This window comes from Lactuca sativa, chromosome 1 (genome assembly GCF_002870075.4).
Source record: "Lactuca sativa cultivar Salinas chromosome 1, Lsat_Salinas_v11, whole genome shotgun sequence".
NCBI classification, from domain to species: domain Eukaryota; kingdom Viridiplantae; phylum Streptophyta; class Magnoliopsida; order Asterales; family Asteraceae; genus Lactuca; species Lactuca sativa.
Genome location: NC_056623.2, coordinates 100452888 through 100479085, shown reverse-complemented (window position 1 = coordinate 100479085; position 26198 = coordinate 100452888). Strand labels below are relative to the sequence as shown.

The following is a 26198-nucleotide window of genomic DNA, read 5'->3' as shown; positions in this document are numbered from 1 at the left end:
GCTTTTTACGTAGTCACCTTTTTTTTTTTGTAGAAAACTTAACAATTTCTACAAATTTTGTTATAACTTCATTTTTACAAAATTATTATTTTTACAATTTTTTACAGCTTGGTTTTTTTTACAAATAGTTTTTACGAAGTTCTTCCTTGCTCTTGACATTGCCCATACCTTGGCTCTTGAAGCTTCGCATTTGAGATCAAACTCCACTACTCAATATCTCCATTAGTACTACAATTGTTGGTTCTAACATCAAATTGAACAATGATTTTCCAACTTCTATTGTCGGTATCTCAAAACCTTTTTTCATAAGCTCAAACCTGTGAAGAGAGATAATACCAGGAGCTTTTTGTTTTGAAATTCTCTCAATTTCCTTGACTCGATCATGGTGGAAATGCATTTTCCACACAAATGGCGACTTTGGATATCTGGTTGCCTTAGATCTTCAAGAACATCAGTCTTAGTTAACGGCACTCCAACAAAAGAATTCAATACATCTCGAGGTGTGACACAAGGCAACCCATTAGCGACATTTTTGTTCATAATTGCAATGGAAGCCCTAAATGCGGTTGGATCAAGCATCTTCTAAATAAATTATTTTTCTATTGTGTGGCGTGAAATGCCACAGGAAAAGAGAGGTTGGATTAAAAATCTTTGTGCGGATCATAATATTAGTGTGTGTGTGTGTGTGGGGGGGGGGGTTGCAAGAATTGAGATTGACCAGATTAGATTTGTTTCCGATTCGTTCTTTATGGGGGAATTAAAAGTTTGATGTGGCTAGTAATAGTGCTCAAGGGAGATCGGGTGGTATTTTGACTGTGTGGGATCCTTCTATTTTTAAAAAAGTTAACACCCCGTTCCCGAGTTCAACTTAACGAGAGAAAGGAAAGGAAACGAGTGGAAATGAGAAGAAAATAAAAGAAATTGGTGTTCCCGAGTTTCATTAAAGGAGGGAAGTGGAGGGAAATGGGAGGATCACTTTCCCTCCTAACTTTCCTTCTGATTTGGGAGGATTTGGAAAGAAAGAACAAAATGATTCACTTTCCTTCCACTTCTCTCCAACTTGGGAACACAAAAGAAAATTTTGTTTTCCTTTCCTTTCTCTTCTTTTCTCTCGTGACTTTCTTTTCTTTTGTTAAACTCGGGAACGAGGTGTAAGAGTTTAGTCTATGGAAAATGTTTTGATTATTCTAGGGGAGGTGATTGTTTCAGGGCTAAATGTTTTGTTGTTAATATACAATATGTTGATGTGATAAAAAAAAATTGGGATTATATTTTGAACTTTATGAGAAGTAAACGTGGGAGAGTACATTATATTTGGTGATTTTAGTGCTGTTAGGGATGCTAATGAGAGACATGCTTTTTTTTTTTTGCCAAGCTGAGGCAAATGGTTTTAATAACTTTATTATTGATATGGAGCTAGTGGATTTGCCGATGAGAATGAGAAAATATACTAATGAGAGACATGTTTTTTTTTTGCCAAGCTAAGGCAAATGGTTTTAATAACTTTATTATTGATATGGAGCTAGTGGATTAGCCGATGAGAATGAGAAAATATACTAGAGTTGATCGTTTGTGCTCTAAAAATGTCTGATCACATTCCGGTTATTCTAAAAAATGATAACATTGATTATAGTCCTACGGTCCTACCCCATTTAAGTTGTTTCATTCGTGGTTATTGCTCGAAGGGTTTGATAATATTGTGATTGATGCTTGATCGAATATGGATTATGGGGTTCAAACCAATAAGTTTATTATTTTAAAAATAAATTTAAAGGTGTCAAACTGAGATTGAAAGAATGGCATAAGGGTGTGTGTTTGTCTAACCGAGGGGCTAAGAGGGCGCTCTTGAGTAAGCTTGATGTCATCGATGTGATTTTAAACGGTGGAAATAGAGATGGAGAGACTACTTGGCTATGATTGATGTTCTTAAACCACTTGTTGATCTCGAAAAGATTAAAGGTTTGGATGCAACTCATAAAATGAAAATAAATTGGAGGAGTAGATGGCGACGAGAACTCTAAGTTTTTCCATGCTATGATCAAGAAAAAGAAAAGGAAACTTGTTATCTTAGGTATTATGGTAGACAGTATTTTGACGGGTGATCCTAGTTAAGTTAAAATTCATTTTTTTTTCTTTTAAAGAGAAATTCAAAGGTTTTCCGGGTGCTACTTTATCTAATCCTAGTTCCTTGCTCAAGGTTATGGATTCGGCTTAGAGAGACTTCGTGAGTTTGAGATTCACTATGGATGAAGTTTGAAATGCTATTTTGTCATGTGGCAGTGATCGAGCCCCAGGATATTACATCCTAGTGACTTTTCATTCCGGTTTGTCAAAAAGTTTTGGGATCTCTTGAAAGAAGACATCTATAACTTTGTAAATGAATTCTTTGATTCATGTGTCATGGTATCATTTTGAATGGTTGTAACTCCTCCTTTAGTACCTTGATCTTGAAAATTGGTAATCCTACCATTGTTAAGGATTATAAGTCGATTAGTCTAATTGGAGTTCAATATAAAATTATTGCCAAGTTATTAGCTAATTGTTTGGCGTTAGTTATCAATGATATTGTTAGTTCGGAACAATCTGTGTTTGTCAAAGGTAAACAAATCTTAGACGACACTTTGATGGTAAATGAGATTACTAGTTGGTATAAAAAGAAAAAAAGAAAGGTAATGATTATGAAGGTTGATTTTGATAAAGCCTACGACTCGGTATGTTGGGGTTATTTGTTGTAGATTATGGAGTTTATGGGTTTTGATCAGAAGTGGATTGGCTGGATTAATGCATGTTTGATTTCTTCTCGTGCTTCTATCCTTGTTAATGGAAGCCCTATGTAGGAATTTTCTTTATGTAGAGGCCTTCGACAAATTGATATGTTATCCCCTTTCTTATTGACTATTGTTATGGAAGGCACTTGGTGATTAAGGATGCAATTAACTAGGGTTAATTTGTTTCGTGGTGCTAAGGTGGGAGAAGATGGTTTTTCTCTATCTCATTTATTTTATGCAGCTGATGTTTTGTTTATGGGGGAGTTGGATCATCAAAACAGTGCAAATTTGGTTATGATTTTAAAATGATTTTATATGCTCTCGGGGATTAGACTTAATTTAAAAAAGTCTAATTTATATGGTATTGGTGTTATTGATGCTCATGTGGAGGTTATGATTGTGGGTACTGGGTGTATAGTTTCCTCAGTTCCTTTTCATTATCATGACTTACCCGTTGGGGAGAAAATGAACCATAAAGATAAAGGAGGGATGGGTATTCATAGTTTAAAAGCTTTTAGAATTGCTCTTCTCATAATATGGAAGTGACATTTTTTTATTGAACCTGATGCGACTTGGGTGAAAGTGATCCAAAGTATTCATGGAGTGCATGGTGGGATGGGCTCAAAATATATTATACAGAAAGCTGGTGGAGTGTGGGCTTCTATGGTTAAGTTATTTCATAAAATGAATGATATGCAAGTTATTCCCTTTTCTTTCCTTCAAAAACGTATTGGTAATGGAGATTCTACTAAGTTTTGGAATGATATGTGGTTGAGGGAATATATGTTGATGGGTTAGGTTTCCTAGGATTTATGTCTTGGATTTAAATAAGGATTGTTGTGTTGCAGATAAGTGGGTTGGTGGGAGGTAGACTTTTTATTGGCATGGTCTTTTTCGTGAAAGTGAAAGTACAACTTCTCAATTGGCAACTCTTACGGATTTATTGAATCAAGTGAATTTTATTAATCGTCTAGATAAATGGGAACGTGTTATTGGCACAAATGGGAGTTTTGAAGTTAGCAACACCGAAAAACATATTGACAGTAATATTTTGCTGGAAGATATTGTCCAAACTAGATGATGTAGATCGGTTCCTATAAAGCTTAATGTGCTTCTTTAGTGAGTCCCTTGTGATAGGATTCCGACTAGAGAAAATTTGGTGATAAGAGGTACTGATATCTATGTTATGTCCTATGTACTAGTGTTTGTGAAGTGTGAAGTAGCTACTCATATTTTAGGGTAAAGTTCTTAAGTGGTTGGATCTTTCGTTTCTGTTGTTTAATGATGTGTTGGAGTTGTTTGTTTGGATCAAGTCGTTGAGAATAAAGAAGAAAAAGAAGAAAGTGGTAGAGGTTATTTGTTTCACAGCTATATAGGTGCTACGACAATATCAGAACAATGTCGTGTTTCAAACGTTCAAGATACTCAAGAGTCATATTTTTTAAAGTAGAGTAAATTACACGAATGGTCCCTATGGTTTAGGGTAATTTGCGTGTTTGGGCCCTAACTTATTTTTTTAACTCGGAAGGTCCCTACTGTTTGTTTTTGTTACGCGTTTGGTCCCTATCTTACGTAAAAAGACTATTATGCCCTTAATTTTTTTAATTTATTTAAATAAACACACCCCTAATCCCACCCCCTAACCTTATCTCACCTACCCCATCATTTTTTCCTCTTTAAATAATAGTCTTTTTAGATAAGACAGGGACCAAACGCGTAACAAAAATAAACAGTAGGGATCAAGCGCGTAACAAAAACAAACCATAGGGACCTTCCGAGTTAAAAAAATAAGTTAGGGACCAAGCACGCAAATTACCCCAAACCATAGGGATCATTCGTGTAGTTTACTCTTTAAAGTATTATTATTCATGTTGGTTTTTCTGATAGGAATAGTAGATGTAAAATTTCTTGGTTCCAATGGGTGAAAAATTCCCTAATGAATGACTCTTTGTAATTGTTTTTTCTTCTAGCTATTTGCTAGTGTAATTTTTATTTTATTTTATTTTTAATTTTTTTTAAATCTAACTGTTAAAAAAAGACAAAATATTATTAGATCTTATGAATTTTTTATGTCCATCAATCTCAATCAAATATCCTAAGTCATTTTCTTGATAATTATTTAAGTTACTAAAACAAATCTCAATCAAATATGAAGTCATATTCTTGATAATTATTTGAGTTACTAAAACAAACTCAAAGGGGACACAAATGATGAAGTACGAACTATATTAATGACAGATTATTTACTCAACTAGAAATAAATCGTATAAGGAAGGTGAAAATGACCAACACCACATAAAAATAATATACATATTGATATAAAATTATTAAACTTAAAATAACAATGTACTGTAATTTTTGTTCATGGTCTTAAAAAGATTACAATATGGTTCTTGTTCATAAAAAGATTATATTGTAATTTTGGTCAATAGACTTTTAAAAGGACACTTGTGTCTGTAGGGGTGAGCAAACTGTTTTTTTTTTAAACCGAACCGGTTCGGTTCCGATTCGTGAATAGTAAAACTGGTTCAACCTTAAACCGGTTCGGTTTAAACCGGTTCCGTCATAGAAAAAACTCGAACCTATCTAAACCAGTTTGATCGGTTTGACTACCGGTTCTAAACCGGTTCACGGTTATTAAACCAGTTTCAATGTTCTAAAATCTCGAATGGATGCAAACTGGCAGTTCATTTCTTGAATCGGTTCGGTTCTTAGTGGACCGGTTCATGATGAACCGGTTTACCAGTTCAGTGACCGGTTCGGATCCTGTACCGGTTTTTTTGTGCAAGCCTACGTGTGTGTGGCATGTTGGTGAGAAAACGGAGGTTGGTTAACAATTGTTAGAACTAAAGGTCAAATCCATTATAAAACCTCAAATAAATATCATTTTTGCAAAAGCATTCTTTTTTTAGACCTATGCCATAAAAAACTACAAACCACAAGGACTTATTTTGCAGTTTTCTCAAGAAATTGAGTATGACCGAACTCACCTTAGGGTATACTGCCGATAGTCGGTAGAGCGCAATCTCTATTTTCTGCTCCGCCCTCCGCCCTCCGCAATCCGCTAACTCGCTAAACGATATCCACGACAGCGACTCCGATAGCGACAGCCGACTCCCCACCGAACACCATCACCGGCGTCACCCAGACACCCACCATCTCAGGTTTATTATTACTCGTAGTTTTTCAGTTTTTCGTCTTGGGGTTACTTCCAGGATCGAGAGTTCGAGTCCCACATTCGGCATTCCATGACATAATCGCCAAATCGAAGCCATAATCAGCTTGATTGCTATTTGTTTTTCCGTGACTGAAACTTAATCGGAGTCACAGTTGTGACTTCATTTGATTGTGTATGTCTTTGATTGTCTACTGTTCAGACTTGAGACTTAGACTAAAGCCAATCAACCCTGACTTCAGCCTTAATCGGAGCCACACTAGGCATTCTATGACTGTATGTTTTTGATTGTGTATTGTGTAGTAGTTGTCTAGTTAAGCTGGGTTTCAGGGTAGTGTATCCCACTATAGGGAGTTTTCAAAAGTAAATCATGGATTCCCTATATATGTAATCACCAGTGTCTCCACATTCAAGATTTAGTTTTTTTAGTCTCTTTTCAAAGTCTGGTAAACCCTATTTTCAACCACTTCTTTCACGTATCAATGCTGCTTCTTCTCTCACGTATCAAACAATCTTATAATATTTTTTGCAGGTTCCTTATTGAGAGTTTGAGGCCATTAATATCAACGGATTAACAAGGTAATCTCTTCTACACAAAACCTTAATTTGGTCATATACGTCAAAATTGTTAGTTTTCTAAGCATGCCTTTTTAATCAATGTTTGAAATTAGGAGAATATGGTTAAATTAAGGGCAGATCTTAATGAATATGTTTGATTGACATTTGTATTCCATATTCTTAATCATTTTCATAATTTCTTTATGTTGCGTTAGATAAAGCAAAATGAAAGTGATACCTAATTACTAACAAAAGAAATCGCACCAATACTACAAGATACAATAGCCATAAACAATCAACTGGCATATAGTTATTGTACGCTTTGTTATCATGTCTTTGTATATTGATGACAATAAATAAATGATCTTATTATAAAAAGTTAGCAAAAAATGTGATTTTGATGGAATTTTTTTTATTTATACTTATATGTTTTCATTTGTCTCTTCGCACAGGTGTCAACTAAAATGGCAATGTTATCCAGAGCCCGTGTTGTTTCTTCAAATTTGTTTGGGAAGTTGGCCTTCCAAAATCCAATCCATCGCGCTTTTAGCTCTTCTTCAAGTATGTTTATAATGGGTCAAATAGACAAAAAAAAAAAAAAAAACCCGACCCGACCCACGCTTAAAAAACAACCTATTTGACTCTTTTTTTGTATTTTTCTTTCTTATAGCACAAGGAACACATTCCCATGACAAAATGATGAATAACAACCCAATGTTCTCATTGGACATAAGTTCCCAAATTGGAAGCTGTATGCCCATATCCATGATGCGGATTGGAACCATAATCCACAACATTGAAATGAACCCGGGTCAAGGAGGAAAGTTAGTCCGTGCTGCAGGCACATCAGCAAAGATCTTGAAAGAACCATCTGCCACTAAGCTTTGTTTAATCAGACTCCCATCTGGTGTTGAAAAGTTGATTGATTCCCGGTGTAGGGCCACAATCGGGGTGGTGTCCAACCCCGAACATGCAACCAAGAAGCTCAGGAAGGCGGGGCAGAGCCGCTGGCTTGGGCGGCGGCCGGTGGTTCGAGGTGTTGCTATGAATCCGGTGGACCATCCGCATGGTGGTGGTGAAGGGAAGAGTAAGAGTAGCGGTTGTAGAGGCGGTGTTTCCAAGACCCCATGGGGGAAACCCACTAAGAGTGGGTTTAAAACGGGCCCACTTAAGAGGAGGAAGTAGCTTTGAATTTTGATTGCTTGTTATGTTTTAGGAGGTTAATTTTTTTTTGAGTTTTGAGTTTTGATCATGGTTTGGTTTTTTCTTTTTAAGAAATGAAAATAAAGATCAAACATAAAAGGGTATCTAAACAAGAACTTTTTTTTTTTTTTTTGTAACATGTGTAATTTCTTTATTTGAATTCTTTTTAGCTTTCATTGTTTTGTGGTTAGTTCTGTTGTTAGATATATTGCAAAAGGGTACTTAACATGTTTATGAATTCAATGGATTCTTATTTCAACTAGTATAAATTTAATTCAAATTTGGTTTTAGACAAAACAAATGACTCATTTTCATTTTCCATTAAAAAACGGAGAGATTGATGTGATTAGCCACATAAATAAATTAATTAAAGTGAAAAAATTTTTAATATCATAAAAGGTACAAATACGACAGGAGACTTGTATCAAGGATTTAAAAAGTACAAGACACCAAAAACTTGTTTTTTTGTCATCCATTAATCATCTCCTGGTCCCACGGTGGCGTTCTCTTTTTCTAAACCTCTCAAGCATAAATTCATCCGTTGCCGCCTGTCTTCCACCACCACCACCACCTCCTCCACCTGCTCCTCCATCTACCGCGGCGGCTGAATCACCGGCTCTAGCCTCCCCATTGTTATTTGCTCCTCCTTTGTCCTTATAAAGCTCAGGATGGTCTACAAATCATCCATCAATTCAATTAACACAAATTAAAACATATAAAAAGTTATATATATTCTTCCCGTAACCCTTAAGCTGGCCCACACTGTCAGTCATCATGTCAGATGTAAATCAGATACGCATATAGATACAGATATTTATTAGATTACATACCTCTTCTAAGTTTTTCAGCATAGTCCTTGCCACGTTGGAAATAATCAGCACTGTAGCTTGAAGGTATGGTGGAGTCCGTTTTAGCCCGGCCCATTAGCCTCTTCTCCTGCAAAAGCTTTTTCGCAGCTTCTGTTTCCTCTATATTTTTCAGCTTAAATCTGCAACATTATTTTTATTTTAACCCTATAACAAACATTTTTTCTAACACTTTTCTATATTTATAAACACACACACACAGAAAGAATAAGATGATGATGAGGCATACTCGATGGGAAGCTGGATTTCAGCAATTCCAGTGGTCCACTGAGTAGAGCTTTCCTCTGAGTTCCTTCGTTTGACCTAAGTCAACACATGGGATGGGATTGTTAACATAAGTAATTAAGTATGTATATCACAAGTAATTTAATTATATAACAAATTACCATAATACCAAATTTTAATTACCTTAAGATGCTCTGGAATTTTGTATAATTCATCCTCTGCTCGTTTTATATCATTCTCAACTTGATCTGCCTCATCTATGTTTTTCCCTTTTTTCTTAGCTAACTCTTGCTCAACATATTTTAACCTGTGTAATTAACATAAGTAAGAGTATAATATCACAAGTTTTACTAATTTTAGCTCAAATAACACAAATCAAATGTAGCCCAATTATGCCCAATTTATGGAGATTGAAGAGTAACAAAGATGTACTCTAGATTCTTGCAATTATTAATCTTAACAACAACACTCTTTTAGATGTAAAACCCACCCCAAGTGACAGTACCAATCTAATTGATTACTTCATAGTTCATAATGCCTCTTGTATGCAAATTGAAAAAGGTTGAAAACCAACATAAATCTGTTAAAATGCTGATAAAGAGAGATGATAAGGGTACATACATATGTGGATCTTCATCCATTACAGCAGTTTCTTGAGCAAATGTATCCTGTAAAACCAAGTCGTCTTTTTCTCCATCGGCTTCACCCTTATCACCACCTTTGGGAACCAACCCACCAGCATTGTTGACGCCGCTAGCTGCAGCAGCCTGCCCTGTTTTAACAACCGCTGGGACTCCTGACTTCCTCTCCCTCAGTTTCTGAAGAAATTTGATCTCTTCTAAAGCTAATCTGTGTTCATCAATCGTTGTTAGACCACAGGTTAGCCATGAATTAGAACATTGAACTCATAAGCTTTGTTGATTTGAATCATTAGCTTCAATTTATACCCAGAAAATATAGAAACCCTAGCAGAACACCTGAATCACTAAAACCCAAAAGTAAAACTGAAATTGGAGAAGAAACCCAGCTCGTAAAGAGAAAGAGGGAAGAACACAACGCACCGCATCTCATTGCCGTCTTCTGTAACTCCAGTTTGTTCATCTTCTTCGTCTGCTATACTTCGTTTTCGGAAATTTTTGTTCTTCTTCATCTTTTACAGCTTTTCTCTGATCCCCTCTCAGGCTTTAGTCAAATGAAAACAACCACGCTTGGCAGCCTCGGGTTCGATTTACTTGATTACTTCGGAGACTATGAATTTTCTCGTGGGCGCCTCGACGTCTCGATACGTCTGTCTCTTCTCAATGATTTTAGAGTGAACTCCTGTTTTATTTGATATTAAATATTTTTTTTGAACATGTAACATTATAAAAAGTTCAAGATCAATAGAATGGCAAGAAGTTTTATAATTTTTGTTAGAAATTATAAAAAGTTCAAGATAAAGGCAACGTGTTTTATAATTTTTGATAGAGATCTTATTCCATATACATATTTAGTCATTTGAGTTTTTATTTTATTTTTATTTAGGTCTTACTATTGATGTGCCAAAAACTTGTTAGAAAAAATCATTTTGACTCGAGACCCATCGGGAAAGATGACTAGAGTCTCGTGGGAGCTGCTAAGTGCATTAGAAATAGACAAATATACAACAGTCGGTCATAATGGAATTCTGTAAACAACATAAACAAATTTAATGAACATATGTGTATAACATAAGCGATTAAATATATACAAGTGATACGTTTATTACCTTCACAAGTCATTAACCCTATGTATAACTATTATTAGGGTTGTTAATCAGGTTATTCCGATATCATTAGTTAGTCGAATTTTTTGAAAATAAAAAATTCATCTGAAACCAACCCTATTAAGTTGCATGTTAGTCGAGTTCGAATTAATGGGGTTACAAGTTAACACGATGGGTTAGTCGGGTTGCATTGTAAGATGGAAAAATGTTGTGTCATTTTATTATGTTTTTTACAATCATAAAACAACCTAATCAAACCAAACAACACAAATAATTTATAAGGTCATCGAATACAGTTATTCAAAGACCTAACAAAACATGTTTTCACCTAGAGAAAATTGATTTGTAGTTTGTGAATCCTTAACTCGATGAAAATTTATCGTTTTGTTATAGTGGGCCGTGGCCCAACGTATTCCGGCCCAGAACCGAGTTCTTATTTTCTAGTCTCGATAAGTCGATATGTTGTCGGTTGTCCCCAGATGGACCTGTGTGCTGTAGCTTCAGTTTTCGTGTGAACACAGACCAGACTTGAAACTCCCACTCAATCCAATTTTCCCGCCACTGCGCCCAAATTCACACGAATCCTTTGCCACATCTCATCGTTCCCATCGGAGTCTTGCAAATCCACTGGATCTACACCGCAAACAACCCTAGATCTGTTGAAGTTTATCTGGAAGACATGTCCGGCCAATCCGACCCTCGAGGTTCAACATTTTCAGCCGCTGAGGTAACTGATATCATTATAAACAGTGTTGATTATTAGTCAATTTCATTGATCTGTAGCGACTTACAAGTTTTGGATCGAATCTTTCAGTTGGAGTTTTTAGCGGAGGATGAAACAATAGAGATTGTTCCGAACTTAAGAATGGAGCGCCTCAGTTTGATCTGCGTATTCTTCTTTCCCTTGTTCATACTCATATGATATTATCTAGTAAAATTTGTTGTTGCACATTGAGCACTCATATACTTTTGATGTATTGTTGACATTAATGATTGTTTGATATAATTGGCAGGGTGATTTTGGACCATTTCGGCCCCAAATAGCTACTCAAGTTCCAATTTGGTTAGCTGTCGCTTTGAAGAAGCGAGGAAAGTGCACAATTCGACCTCCAGATTGGATGTCTGTCGGTAAGTTTTCACTCTAACTAAACTCAAACAGTTATATAAATTCATAACAATCTATTGAATTATCTGATGTATAATTAGGGTTAACCATTTACAAAATGGTTCTAAACTTCATTTCGCCAAATTGTATCTGCACTCTTCAACCACCAACTCATTACCTCTCAAATGACCTTTCTTTCTCTCATCATTTGTCAACCCTAGAATGTTGTTCATATCTCTTCTAAGTGTGTTTTCAGAACCTTTACTGTGATTAAGCGCTAGAATTCTAAAATAATTATGCTTTTTCAGTCTTACAATGTCGATCTTTGATTATGTTACTATTGTTTTTTTTTCTTTTTCCTTGATAACCATAGATGTATTTTCCTAATTAGTAACCAATGATTCTTTCTTCCCAACTAGAAAAGTTGACTCAAGTGTTGGAGGCAGAGCGTGACTCAGCAAGTTCTTTTGAAGCACTCCCATTTCATTATGTAGAGATCTCAAGGCTTCTTTTTGATGAGTGAGTCAACTCGTATCACAATCACATATCTATCAACTTCAAAATCTTTCTGATAAAAAAAATCTGTTTTTTTTTTTTTGTTAATGTTGCAGTGCACGTGATGACATTCCTGATGTATATATGGTCAGTCAATCTACACTCTACACATTAGAATATTTCAAATCAAAACTTAAAAAATCTCTCATCTTATATTTATTTTATTAAATATACATGTGATGACAGGTAAGATCTCTAATTGAAGACATAAAAGATGTAAGGTTTCACAAAATTGGCACTGGTTTAGAGAAGCTCTCATCTCGAACATATGCTATGAAGGTACACTTCATAGATTTGAATATGCATAATTGCATATAATATAATTAATATATGATTTGTAATTTTTGGTATTATTATTATTTTGTAGTTGAATTTATCTGCAATGGAAGTAAATGTAATAAGACCATTTGTGACTGGAGGGCTTGAGACTTTTTACAAACTCGGGAATCCGGACTTGATCCAAGAATCATCAGATAGACCCGAACACAGACGACCCCAACCAGCTGATCGTGGACCGAGGGTAACTTTTTAATTTTTAAATAATATCATCAATAATCATATATTTATAAATTCTAAATTATTCAACTAATAAATTCTCCTTTTTTTTTTACAGCGTGAATTGAGACGATAAACACCTTCTTCAGCATCTTGAAAAGTCCTTTTGGATTTATGGATTGAGAAACTTAACTTATGTTTGACTATTTTCATATATATCTCGAAATTATTTATATGAGTGAAATTACTATTTTACCCTTGCTTAACTGTGCTGAAACAAAGAATCTACTTCAATTACTTTGTTCTGTTACTAATCTTTCAACAAACAAAAATAGTAAAAACAAATACCATCAAACAACACATTTTTTTTATATTTAAACGTTAACAACAATGACAAGTTGACGACTTTATCTAAACTTTATATTTTTATATAATACATGATAATATTATAGGAGAATTTCATATATGCCCTTCTTAAACATCAAAATATCATATTTATCCAACTTAATTTTTAAATATCATATTTACCCTTTATAAAATTTCTGAATATCATATTTACCCTTCATATAATTTTAAAATATCATATATGTCCTTTTTAAACATCAAAATATCATATATGCCCTTCTTAAATATCAAAATATCTTATATGCACTTTTTAAACATCAAAACATTAATGTTAATATCTAATATCTACAACATGATAATAATCAACAACAGAAACTAAACAATCAAAACATACATTCCATAGAAATGGTTGAAGATGAATCTTTTTATCTATCAAGAGGCCGACATTCCAACAATTTGGAAGTTCACATTCAATTATCATAGACGTAAGGATAATATTGTTTAATTTCTTAATTATTATACTAATTCGAAGGTATAAAAAATATTATAAAATATTAAAACATTATAATTTTTTTTGGGCAAATATGATATTTTGAAGGTTTATGAAGGGTAAATATGATATTAAAAAATTAAACCGGACAAATATGATATTTTGAAGTTTAAGAGGGGCATATATGAAATTCTCCCATAATATTAAGCGTGTTGAGCATGGCCTTTGCCTTATATACAATGTGTGTATTAAAGACTATTTCTATTAAATTGAGAGAGACATGATATATACATTCAATGTTGTGTAATAATTTGATATGACCGTTGTATATTTATTAGGTGTAAAGTTATATTGGTAACCAAAAAATAACATGAAAACGTTTAATAAATTGATGCAATTCTATGTACATCAAAATGCTTCAAATTAAAAATGCTGACTCATTTATTTTCTGTTTCTATTAAATTAAAAGTTTTAATAACAATGCAAAACGATAATAAATCTACACTTAATACTAAATTAGATTATAATCCGTATAAAATGATGGAGAACGTATAAAAAAGTTATATATAAAATTATAAAAAGTTGACATAATAAATAAATAAAAAATGATAAAGGAACATAAAGAGAGTTCGCATTAATGATTATATATTGAAATGTCTAAAAATACAATGAAATGCATGCATATCTATAATCGTTTAAGGACCTATTTGAAGACAACATTTTTTGTTTTATTAGTTGGACGACCTTTCTTGTCACATAAGTTGTCTTTTTAGTTGAATTATTTGTTAATTTTCATTTTCACTTAAGTTGTTGGTTTTTTTTTTTTGGATTTAAACGGAAAGAACAAGCAACATAATTTTGTTGTATGGAAAAAAAATGTAAGTATAAGGCTATAATTGATGTAAAACCCAACAATGATAGTTCATAACATTGACCTAAATCATATAATTTATTAGAAGTTATTTTTTTGGAAGTTGATTAATTGATTAATTTTTATATAATTAGGGAAATTTCAATTAAACGATTGGTCCATATTTGTTTTTCGTTCGACAAGTCATTTTCTTTCGAATTAGTAAATTCTTTCCAAAATCTAATTCAAGAACCAAATATCGTAAAACCAAATTACTTAGGGAAGCTTATTGACTTTAGTTAGATTTTTGCAATTGTGTAATGTTAAAACACAATGTCATATTTAACATGTTTCCTTTTAGAAATTAATTTTTTAAGAATTTTTTTTATAGTTATTTGAGAAAACATGTCGTACTGAAAATTACATGTAACACAAAAAATATTATTTTCATTAAGCAGCGGACATATATAATTATATAGGGGCCAACAAAAAATAGTTCGCTTTTACAAAATATCATATTTCAAACAACACAGCATATAGAAAAATATGATTTTCCGTTAAGCTATCTATAATATATGTACATAATTATGTTTAACATTTGCTCCGATGTATGTTTAGAATCTAATAATTGAATCTGAACAAATTAAAAAAGTATACATAACTAAAAGTTTACTTGTTATATGAAGTAGGTTATATAGATTATAACAAACTGATATAAGTAATTTGCTTTGGGGTTATATAGATTATAACAAACTGATATAGGTTATATAAGTACTTTGCTTTGGGGTTTAAAAAATTATAAATATGTTGACATTTTATGTTAGAAAAATGATAGTACTTTGCAGTTATAGATAAATAAGTAAATTGCTATATTTTTGTAGATCACTTCATGTAGTAGGTTGTTATAAATACTATTCCATATTTCCAATAAGTTCCGTATAAACATCACAATATATGAAAAACCATTAAGTTCAACAAAATCATAAAAGTTAAAAACTTGTCGTCGCTTCTGAAAACCAATAAGTTCCACAAAATGCTAAAGTAAAAATTTGTTCTGACATTCTACTTGAAGTAGCATGAAATTATAACAAACTGATATAGGTTATATAAATACTTTGCTTTGGGGTTTAAAAAATTATAAATATGTTGGCATTTTATGTTAGAAAAATGATAGTACTTTGCAGTTATAGATAAATAAGTAAATTGCTAGATTTTTGTAGATCACTGCAAGTAGTAGGTTGTTATAAATACTATTCCATATTTCCAATAAGTTCCGTATAAATATCACAATATATGAAAAACCATTAAGTTCCACAAAATCATAAAAGTTAAGAACTTGTCGTCGCTTCTGAAAACCAATAAGTTCCACAAAATGCTAAAGTAAAATTTTGTTCTGACATTCTACTTGAAGTAGCATGGAATTAATTTTATGTGGAATATATAAACATACAATACACATAACTAGATTCAGGAATCAAGATGAGCAGTAATTGTTGATTACTTTCATTTGGATACTGTAACGCCCGTAGATCCGGGCTAGTCAATTTAGAGATAATAGGGGTCGAAAATGACTTTTTGACAAAAGATTATTTATAATAAATAATCTTAACCATGTTGTATAATATGTCTTAAGGGTTCCGTACATATAAAGAACGCCGACATCCGAGTTATAACGAAGAAGTTATGGCTCGTCGAAGTTTTACGGCAAAACCGACACGACACCGGGAGGCGTAAATAGTGAATTTATGATGGAGGAATTTTTAGCCTTAGTGATCTAAACCAAAGTTGTAGTATATGTTAAACCGAGAACATCCATAAAAAGAACGCCCAAATCTGACTTCGTATGAGGAAGTTATGATTTTTCTAAGATTCGACTTAGCAGTGCACGACCCGAAACTCGAATTTTAGTTCGAGCGGTTTTTGGCTTACGCGACCTAAATGAGAGTTGAAGATCTCATTAATAGGAACTCAACAGTAAAAAGACAGACGAAAACGGAGTCCATATGAAGGAGTTACGAATTCTTCGCGGTCATTTAACAGTCTAAACGCCTCCTACTGTTAAATTTGAGATCAGTCGAGAATTAGCCGACGAAGTCTAAATGAAAGTTGTAGATCTTGATTTTACCTACACGTTGAAAAAAATAACATCGAAAACGGAGCTCGTATGCGAGAGTTATGATTTTTCTAAGTTTGAAGGTTGATACGCGATATTGGGTGATGTGACACCACCAGAATTGGACACGTGGCACCACCAAAAGGCTGCCACATGCACCAACTCAGCGAGTCCATCATATATTTTCACTATAAATAGAGGTGTCGGGCATTCCAACTTCCTCACACCTTCAAACCCTTCTTTCTCTCTCTAGTTTCTCTCTCTAAAGCCCCAAACCCCCCAAAAAGCTTAGGGAACCTCCCTAGCACATTTTCGAGAAAACCTGCTGTAAGTGAGCTACTCCTACCCTATATTTAGTATAACTTATGTTTCAATATAGTAATGTTATTAGGACCTTATGATAAGTACTTGGGCTATTATTATGGGTTATATAAGTATCGTTTAATGCTTATATAATAGTAATAATAGTTAGACTATTAATTAGTCTCGATGAATATTAGACTAAACTCTAGTGGTAATGATACTAGGTTTTGTCCGAGGAAAATTGTGTTAAGAGTAACGAAGTGCTGTCCGAGTGCCGAGTCACCACCTTCTCAGGTGAGTGCATAGTTACTTTCATCTTACACATAAATATAAAGTATTTTATATAAATTATGTGCTATGTGTGCATATTATCTGAATACTTGCTGTCTATGCTGAATGAATGATTTTATACATGTTTTAAAATGATTTAAACTGTATATGTATTTTATATCTACAAATATGTTAGGTATGAAATGGGTAGATGAATAATGAGAGATAAAAGATGATGTGGGTAAACATTGGCAGTTATAGGCTTAGTGCCTAATAAATAACATCGGCAACTATGGACTTAGTGCCTATTGGACAAACACTGGTAGCTATGGACTTAGTACCGGTTAGGTGTTGGTAGCTATGGACTTAGTACCTGGTAGCTATGGACTTAGTGCTTGTTAGATAAACATTGGTAGCTATGGACTTAGTACCTACACCGGTAGCTATGGATTTAGTACCTGATGAATGAACTTTAGCAGCTATGGATTTAGTGCATTGGCAGCTATGGAATTAGTGCCTGTCTATAAACCCTGGAAGCAAGGGACTTCGAAATGAACAAATAGAGGATAAATGACTCTTAGGGTAGATCCTTAAGAGTAAAGAAGATAATGAGGATGGGTAATTGGGTTGATTGTTTGATGTTTAAACATAATAATTATATTATTGTGGGGTTAAAACCCTATGTACTCACCAGGTTTCCCAACCTGAGCCACTCAGTTTATTTATATCACAGGTGTTGATATGAAGTTACATTACACTAAGAGATTAAAGAGATGTAGATCACTAGTGATACTGAATGTAAGTTCTGTTTATGCTTATGTTTCTATATTGACGATGACATCCCAAATGTTTTAAAATGAATAAAAATACTTTTCTTCGGAAATGCTTTGATAACGTATTTATCATGTTTTACTGGGAACAAATTCCGCACCATTTTTATTAAAAGAGGTACTCGGATTTTTATAAAGCATAAACAAAATCGGTCTTTTCTGGCCGTGAAAAAGGGGATGTCACAGATACCCCTGGCATTTGTATCAACATGTGTATGTAGTAGAATCCATGCTAAACTTTCACAAAACAACTAATTATATGGGGATTACTCTTTTCCAAAAAAGCAACACAATTTGAACATTTCTTGCATTTAACTCAAAAAATAGCAGCATACTTTGTTTAGATCTTGCACTTAACTCAGAAAAAACTCAAAAATATTTCAGGAAGAAAAATTGAGGTAATCTAAATCAGAACCCTAATATTGCAAAAACATAATCATATTCCTTCTCTTAGAGTCCGATTATGAATTTAATTCTTTTTCAGGTTTATCAAGATCTTCCTGTTTGAGCTTAGTAGACAATTTTGGTCCAAGATTCTTTATAGCCATCTTGTAATCTATTAAATCCCAAGGATAATGACTTAAGAAAAAAAAGCAAAATTATAATTTAAGATTAAGATGTACTTAAATGGAATTGAAACGAAAAATCTAATACCAAACTATAGTCTCACTAAACTTGTTAAAATAAAAATGAGAAACATGTCACACAAATCGTGTTGGGTTTCAAAAAAAATATAAAATTCTACAGTCATTACATGATGAGATTTGTATGTACGTCTCAATTTGTGAATTGTTTATAATGATTTTTTTGGAAGTATATTCAAATCAATGAAACTTTATGAGAAAAAGTGTTGAATATAAGTTAGAACAAATTGAGATGTCTTTAAATAAAAGTGTGCATAAAACATGATTGCTAAAAGTAGAATTGTATTTTAAGTTTTTGTAAAAGTAGGATGTTATTTTTAATACGTAGAATTAGGAACCAATTTGTTATATCGGTTCATTAGATTTCAGAACCTATCCCTTCCCAGTTTGACAACCCGATATTTTAATATTTTATAATTAGACGGTAAATAAATTAACCAATATAAGAAATAACAAACGATTCCTAGAAATTAATCATAACAAACTATAAAAACTAACCATGAAAATAGTAAAAATTAACATATGGTGCATCATAAGCGTTAATATGCTTTCTAGTGCTTTGAAGTTTGAAGTGCTTGACGTGAGAAACCGCAAATCCACGATTCTTGAACTTTGAAGTGCTTTCAAGACCGCTTTTAAACGAATTTACACTATAGGGATTGTTTTGTAACTTCACTAAACTATAGGTGCTGTTTGGTAATTTAATTAACAAAGGTAGGACTGATTTGGTTAAAATAAATTAAGAAAGGGACTGAGATGGTTCAAATGGAATTAATTTTTGAAAATTTGGGCTGATTTGGTTAAGAATTTCCAATGAAGGGGTTGGAAACCTTATTTTTATTAAAAGTTTGAAGATTTGGATTTATTCTGTTAAAAATAACAAAGGAGGGGCTATTTTGAAAAATGGATTCAATGTTTGGGGGTTTGGGACTGATTTCCAGTAAATGCTTTAATAAAGGGGTACTCTGGTCATTTCATAAAGCTTAATAGCAATTAGGGCTTTTTATGGAAGTGTTTGGGATATCTTTTAGAGGGCAAAGGCACTTTTGGAAAAAAAAAAAAATAAAGAGAAAAAATGTTTAGTAAAAACTCCTTTTGGATTTTTTTAGAAAGAAAACTAACTTTTTGGAAAAAGTCAAAAAAACCAGACTTTTTGGAATTTTCCCAAAAGTTCTTTTCCCTCTGAAAAATACCCCAAACACCCCCTATGTCCCGTCTTCTGTTTTGAGGGATCAAGGAACGAACGAAAGCAGATAGAACGCGTCGGCAGATGAACGAAGGCGGTAGGAAGGAGCTCAACGCAGGCGGCTAATCCGACGCTTTGGTCGATCGGTCGCGAGCAGGAGGCGTCTCCGGGGTCAACACGGCCGAAGAAACGAAGGGACGAAGCAGCGGGATTTCGCTGATTCTCGTCCAACTGTGAGGTGCGAAGGGAGTAGGAGGATTGGTCCGGGGAGGCGTCGCGAGCAGCAACATCAGCGAAGACGAGACCTTCGGAGGTCGTTGTTCGATAGGAACAGAAGAGAGAGAGAGAGATAGAGAGAGAGAGAGAGAGAGAGAGACCGCGAGGGGTGAGGCCAGAAGAGGTCCGATAAGCAGCGACATCGTCGCAGGTGGGGTTTCGGTGGGTTTTGCTTGACCGGAGAAGGTGTGGGGTGCGATGGGAGAAACGATCAGCGACAGCAGCTCCGGTGAGGGTGGTTTGGCAGCGAGGGTCGATAGGAAGGAAGGAAAAGGGTCTCCAGTAATCTCCTTGCACCCTCTTCTTAGTGATTTGGCAGCCAATTCGAAGTATGATGAAATAGGCAGAAAAAATATATTAAAAAGGTGGTTCGATTTTATTTATTATTTTTTTTTTGTCAGGAAAAAGATATAGGGAAGATGTAGAGGCTGTTGACCTCTTGATTGTTCTTGGCAGCAATCGAAGGAGAAGAAGAGAAGAAACAACTTTTTATTTTGTGTGTGATGTTTGTTCTTGGCTGATAACGAAGAAGCAGGCAGAAAAAGAAAATTGGAGGTGTTTGGGTGTTGATTTTTATCATTGTACATTGTTTGAGTGTTGTCTTGATTGAAGGAGTGCAAGAAATCTTCAATTTGTCAGCCAACTAAGGAGAATTGCAAGCAATGTTTTGTGTAGACTTGCAAGAAGTGATTTTGTTTAAGTATTCATATATTTGTGTAATGTATTGATTTAATTATTTATGTATTTGTGTGAATGTATTATTGAGAAATGATATTGGTTCAATATCTATGTAACTTGTGTGTATTGATGTTATGAAGTATATTTTTAATAGATTTAATATACACTTTTAGGTTTAATCATATTGTATGTATGTGTGTATTTGTTTGAGACATTTTAAGGCAATAATCCAATAATCCATACACAATATTTATACACTGTCATATTAAAAGTTTATTATGTAAGTTTGTTAGATATACGATGAATTGGAGATATAATAAGTGTCAAAATTGTCATATATGCTAGTAATTAGTATTTGAAATGATATATGACTTATATATAAATATGTATATATTTAGTGTTGTTATATAATTTTAATTACATAACCTATATACATTGTGATTACATAATTGACTATTATTATTTGGGATTTCTTGAATAGGTTATGTATACAAACATATATAGGTCTCAAACCATTTACTAAAAAATTCTTTCGTATTTTTATGAATATTTTCTGACTTTCTCGATTTGTGTGTCATCGATCTTGATATCAACTAATTTTTTCTGAAAATGAAGAATAATGGTCTCGGTTACAAGGATTCCAAAAACTCAGACAAATTAATTTTTCGAAATGTAGAACTCCGGAAAATCGTGTTTAATATTCGCGTTTAATTGGACCCGAAATGTCCGATTTTTTGACTTTTGCAAATATTTTTATTAAAAATATTTCGATTATAAAAATAAATATTAGACTATGACCTGAGTCCAAAAGCATTCTTGGAATTTCCAACTGAGGTGTGCAAGTCCTCAACGAATGGAAATGATTTTAGCAATTTTAAGAAAAAACAGTATTATGCTAGTTTGGATTCTTCCAACAGTCGTTTCTTTTGCATACGTCCTCCGTTTTGGACATTTTTTATATTTTCGGAAACATGTACTACGAGACTAGAATGTTTGCATTGCTCACTACTGCCTAATACAAAATTTCAGTTTTTCAGATGCATTACTTGGATTGCAATTTAAGTTATTTGATTAGTTTGTCAGTTTACACATTTGGAAGTAAGAAACCATCTTTACATAAGTTGAAATGAACTCATTTATTGTACAAAATATGCACTAAAACTCAACGAGTCAAATGACAAAGAGAATTACTTTGAACTTGATTATTCACAGTCTTTGACCTAAATTTGGGGATGTCACAGTAACCAACACTTTAATAAATGTCATTGCAAGGAAATATAAAATAAGGAAACCAGATAAACCAAAATTTCATTTTTATTGAAAATAAACAAAAAATTGGTACTTGTCCTTACAACACATAAAATGAAAAACTATGTTTCTAGGCATCTCCTAAGAGAATAACAATCTATTGAATTATCCTAACTCCTTAGTAGTAGCTCCAAATTCTAATCTACGAACTATGTGACCAAAGTCCATTTCTCATGATTAGATTTAGCTCACCTTACTCAAGCTTCCTTCTTTCTCTTAGCTCATTTAGTGCCATAAAAATGTGATGATCACATCTATAACACTCCAAGAATCAAAGGAATTTAAATCTTTTTGAAACCAACCATGAACCACCATTGTTTACAAAAATACTCATTGTTTCAAAAGTAACATAATATCAGAGTGTTCCAAATGAACCAATCATATGAAAATACGAAGACGTGCACGATCAGGCTTTTGCTTTCCCACGATCCTCAGAAGTACCTGAAACAATAAACTAAACCTGTAAACAAGACTTAGTCATTTCCCCCAAAGTACCAACACACAACATAACAAACAAGCATAGAAATATGAGCAGCCAGCCTGACTGAACTGCCTCGTAGGGCCTACAACCTATTTGGACCACTCTACGAGCGTTTCACATAACTAGACCGCCTCGCAGGGCCAACATCCTATCTGGAACGCTCTACCGACCGCCGGCCTGACTGGACCGCCTCGCAGAGCCTACAGCCTATCCGATCGTCCCCCGGTGTCTAGGCCTACAACACAAAGCAGGACCGCCTCAACCCAAACACAACATGTCGATATATGTAACATATAAACTTAAACATAGAGCCATCAAATACAAATAAACATACAGATCTACTAAACAGCCATAGACTAGCACAACACTATCCTAACTAGGATAAATAATAAAGTGGGTCGACATTGGTGCCTTCGACCCATGGGTACAGGGAGGAAAACTCACTTCTCAACTGAATGTAAGCTGACTAAATCTCTACTCCAAAAATCGGCTCAACGATCACCTAACTAATATCAAGGACCTAATCTTAATTAACAGCTCAAAATACCCAAAATACTCCTAGGTTTAGCTTGGTTAAAACTATGGTCAAAAGTCAAAGTCAACGAGTCAACTCAGTCAACTCTTTTGAGTATGCGGGGCATACTCAGCTTGTATGTTAGGCATACATGAGCATTTACCGGGATCGGGTCGTTGACCCCATACGTACGGTGTATGTTGAACTACGCATGGTGTATGCACCGAGGTCCCTTTTTCCATAATAAGAGCTTAATGCGTTAAGCTCTCACATTCCAATTATTGATCCAAGGCAAAATTACCACTGAGAGTCATAAAGTTTCCAACAGTATGACTTTGAATGTCCATTAAGTGCTTAATACCAATAATCCTAACTTCTTAATGATGGGTTTTGAGCATTCTAACACTCCTATGGTGTACACGCAACCCTATAAACCTTGGATCTATGTTTTCTCTATTATACATGCAAATATTCAATATTCCAAGGTTTCATCAAAACTAGCATAATAAGAAGCAACTATACTACAAGAATCTAGTAGAATGACATACCTTTTGATGAAGCTTGAAGTCTTGAACCTTTAAGAGCCTAGTGCCTCAAGTGTTGCACCTCAAATGGTTCACACAACACCAAGAACCCTTGGAATAACTTGAGAATTAGGATACTTACACCAAAATTGGTTTTTCCCTCTTGTGTACTATACACTAGTGCCTAGCACCCTTGTGTACACACTCTAGTGCACATTTCATGAACTAGAGACCTCTTTATATAGTGTAGAGGATTAGGGTTACATTCATGTAAACCCTAATACCCATGACCTTTCATTTCGATAGGATCCATGGGTTAAACACTCCATGGACTATCCATGAAAGCTTAGCCCAACCTAAATGAACTTAGCCCACCACACACACACACACACACACACATATATATATATATATATATATATATATATATATATATATAAGAGTCCATATTTAATTAGTTCCTTTTGATCACTAAATTAATTCTTGATCAATACTAATTAAATAATATGATTTCATATTAATATATTAGAACTTATAATATATTAATATAAATCACTAGTATCCTTTTTCTCATTTTGTCTATCCAATTGTTCCGATGCCATGCAACCCAAATGGACCATGCCAAATCAGGTCAAGTACATACCAATTATAGTTATGGACTTAGACATTAATCCAACACTTAATACCTAAAGACATTCTAGAGCATGCATGGGAAAGAACTAAGCATCAATATCTCATTTTTATTACTTAAGACCCCTCATTGGGTCTGAAAGGACGACGTATTTGGTTAAGAGCATGTCATGCTCAAGAATCACCAAGATTGGGACCAAAAATTCCCTAAATGAATGAATAACTAGATCTATAAGAAAAGATGATCAAGCTAGGAAGTTTTTACCTCATGAAGGTTTCTAGCATGGTGAGAATCCCAGATCCAAACTTCTTCCAAGCTCTAATTTCCTTCCACCACTTTCTTCTTCTACAAGATAGCACCAAAACACACAAATGAGCTCAAGGTGCACTCTCTACAATTAGGGTTAGCTAGAGGGACAATTTTTAAGTGGAGGTTGATGAGGGTGAAGGTTTTGGGGACATAAAGGGGATTATATAGGGTGTAAACCCTCAAAATTAGGGTTTTGGTCTGAATATCATACACGTCGCATACATGTTTAGTACACCCAACATATGCATGCGAACCTGTGTTCCTCATGCATGAGTACGCCATGCGTACAGCCCGAGTACGCACGGAGAACGGACTAGAAATGCAAACTTAAAAAGTTTAGGGTTAGAAATAAAATTTCTCGGAACGGGTGTGACAATTCTCCCCCACTTGAACTAGACTTCGTACTTGAATTCTGATGCTGCAAATAACTCAGGATAATGCTCCCGCATCTCCGCTTCCGGCTCCCAGGTCTACTCGGAGCCTCTCCGATATGGCCACTGAACATTTACCAAAGGTATCTCCTTGTTGTGTAGGACCTTCATCTTTCTCTCCACTACTGCTACCATCCTTTCAATATACTTTCAGGCCCTCATCGACGTGAATATCATCCAAAAGGAAAATACGCACATCTGCAACTACGAAATATGGAAAGTGTTGTGGATCTGACGGAGTTCACTCTGAAAATCCAACCAGTAAGCCAACCTGCCTAGCCTGACAATCACACGGAAAGGTCCAATATACTAGGTACCTAATTTCTCCTCTTCCTGAAGCGTATCACACCCTTACAGGGTGATACCATCAGTAGTACGATATCACCGACTTGGAACTCCAACTCTGATTGACGTTGGTCGACTTAGCTCTTCTTTTTTCACACCCCAAAACCAAGAACGGCGAAAACGTTCTGAGGCGGAGGACGTCATGTATAGTATCACAACAATGAAAAGTAGTAAACAAGCAACAACATCATCCATTGCATTAATAATATAATTTTAATACAAGTGTTCTGACAAATTATGATAAACACTAAAGTATAATTAGAATGAAAGATGAGTCTTGAACGAGCTCCATTTTCTCTAAACCTTGCATCGGTACTTGTCTATTGATGACCTAAGGATACAAGTATTTTGAAAGCGAGTATCAGCTTTAAAGCTGGTGAGATCATAAGTATTTTAGTGTCTTAATTTATATGTAAGAAATTGTTTGTATATGAACTGTAAGTATTGAAAATATATATGAACTATAAGTATAAAAATGTATATGAATTGTAAGTATAAAAATGTTTGTAAAACAACTGTAACGTTTGAAAAACCCTAGAAATCCCTATGATTCCTACTATTATATAAGGGTGTCTTCTACCAAGACCTAACTGTTCTAAATGTAGTCTTCTACCAAGACTTGACTGTTCTAGATGTTCGTTTCTTGTAAAAGTGTGTAATTTTCCCAAGCGTAACTATCATTAACAAAATATAGTTTGTACATTTAATGTTTAAGTCAAATGATCACTAAATATATGTAAAGGGGAAATTAATATAGTACTGTAGTGTTGTATTATAGGAACTACTGCTGTACTAACTACCTTAAACCGGATTTATATTAAGGTATCATGTGATTAATTGTACCATACTATCGACTAGGTAACAACGACAAATGTAGGTCGTAAAAAGGTATGACGTTTGGCACCCGCAGACCTGCAGGTCCGGCTGTAGATAGCAGCAAGGTGTAGGATAGTTAATCCAGTATAGATCTATATGC

General features: G+C 34.2%; 3 protein-coding genes and 1 long non-coding RNA gene across 4 annotated transcripts; 3 read left to right on the top strand and 1 right to left on the bottom strand.

Annotated features, from left to right (window-relative positions):
- The first annotated feature begins 5755 nt into the window (after positions 1-5755).
- On the top strand, positions 5756-7894 carry LOC111899409 (60S ribosomal protein L2, mitochondrial). The gene is made up of 4 exons (XM_023895255.3): positions 5756-5932; positions 6476-6522; positions 6954-7062; positions 7172-7894. Exons 3-4 carry the CDS (start codon positions 6966-6968, stop codon positions 7684-7686), a joined length of 612 nt encoding a protein of 203 aa, XP_023751023.1. The 5' UTR covers positions 5756-5932; positions 6476-6522; positions 6954-6965; the 3' UTR covers positions 7687-7894.
- A 153-nt stretch (positions 7895-8047) lies between these two features.
- On the bottom strand, positions 8048-10102 carry LOC111899408 (protein COP1 SUPPRESSOR 2). Its single transcript, XM_023895254.3, has 6 exons — positions 9857-10102; positions 9417-9644; positions 8979-9102; positions 8800-8873; positions 8535-8692; positions 8048-8377 (listed from the first exon to the last, which is right to left on the bottom strand). Exons 1-6 carry the CDS (start codon positions 9943-9945, stop codon positions 8184-8186), a joined length of 867 nt encoding a protein of 288 aa, XP_023751022.1. The 5' UTR covers positions 9946-10102; the 3' UTR covers positions 8048-8183.
- A 903-nt stretch (positions 10103-11005) lies between these two features.
- On the top strand, positions 11006-12960 carry LOC111899476 (DNA replication complex GINS protein PSF2). The gene is made up of 8 exons (XM_023895325.3): positions 11006-11266; positions 11354-11428; positions 11553-11667; positions 12064-12163; positions 12256-12286; positions 12386-12478; positions 12567-12719; positions 12813-12960. The coding sequence occupies exons 1-8, from the start codon at positions 11219-11221 to the stop codon at positions 12828-12830; spliced, it is 633 nt and encodes a 210-aa protein (XP_023751093.1). The 5' UTR covers positions 11006-11218; the 3' UTR covers positions 12831-12960.
- Positions 12961-19439: 6479 nt separating this feature from the next.
- Positions 19440-20858, top strand: LOC122197890 (uncharacterized). The gene is made up of 2 exons (XR_006191720.2): positions 19440-20330; positions 20403-20858. It is a non-coding gene; the product is annotated as an uncharacterized LOC122197890 (long non-coding RNA).
- Positions 20859-26198: the final 5340 nt, after the last annotated feature.

Excerpts from the sequence above, each read along its gene's own strand:
- LOC111899409 (XM_023895255.3), top strand. The coding sequence starts at position 6,966 with ATGGCAATGTTATCCAGAGCCCGTGTTGTTTCTTCAAATTTGTTTGGG. Across the intron at positions 7,063-7,171 it reads CGCTTTTAGCTCTTCTTCAA|CACAAGGAACACATTCCCAT; the intron begins GTATGTTTATAA and ends TCTTTCTTATAG.
- LOC111899408 (XM_023895254.3), bottom strand. The coding sequence starts at position 9,945 with ATGAAGAAGAACAAAAATTTCCGAAAACGAAGTATAGCAGACGAAGAA. Across the intron at positions 9,645-9,856 it reads GAAGACGGCAATGAGATGCG|ATTAGCTTTAGAAGAGATCA; the intron begins GTGCGTTGTGTT and ends TGATGAACACAG. Across the intron at positions 8,693-8,799 it reads GAAATCCAGCTTCCCATCGA|ATTTAAGCTGAAAAATATAG; the intron begins GTATGCCTCATC and ends ATAATGTTGCAG.
- LOC111899476 (XM_023895325.3), top strand. The coding sequence starts at position 11,219 with ATGTCCGGCCAATCCGACCCTCGAGGTTCAACATTTTCAGCCGCTGAG. Across the intron at positions 11,668-12,063 it reads TCCAGATTGGATGTCTGTCG|AAAAGTTGACTCAAGTGTTG; the intron begins GTAAGTTTTCAC and ends CTTCCCAACTAG. Across the intron at positions 12,287-12,385 it reads ACATTCCTGATGTATATATG|GTAAGATCTCTAATTGAAGA; the intron begins GTCAGTCAATCT and ends ATGTGATGACAG.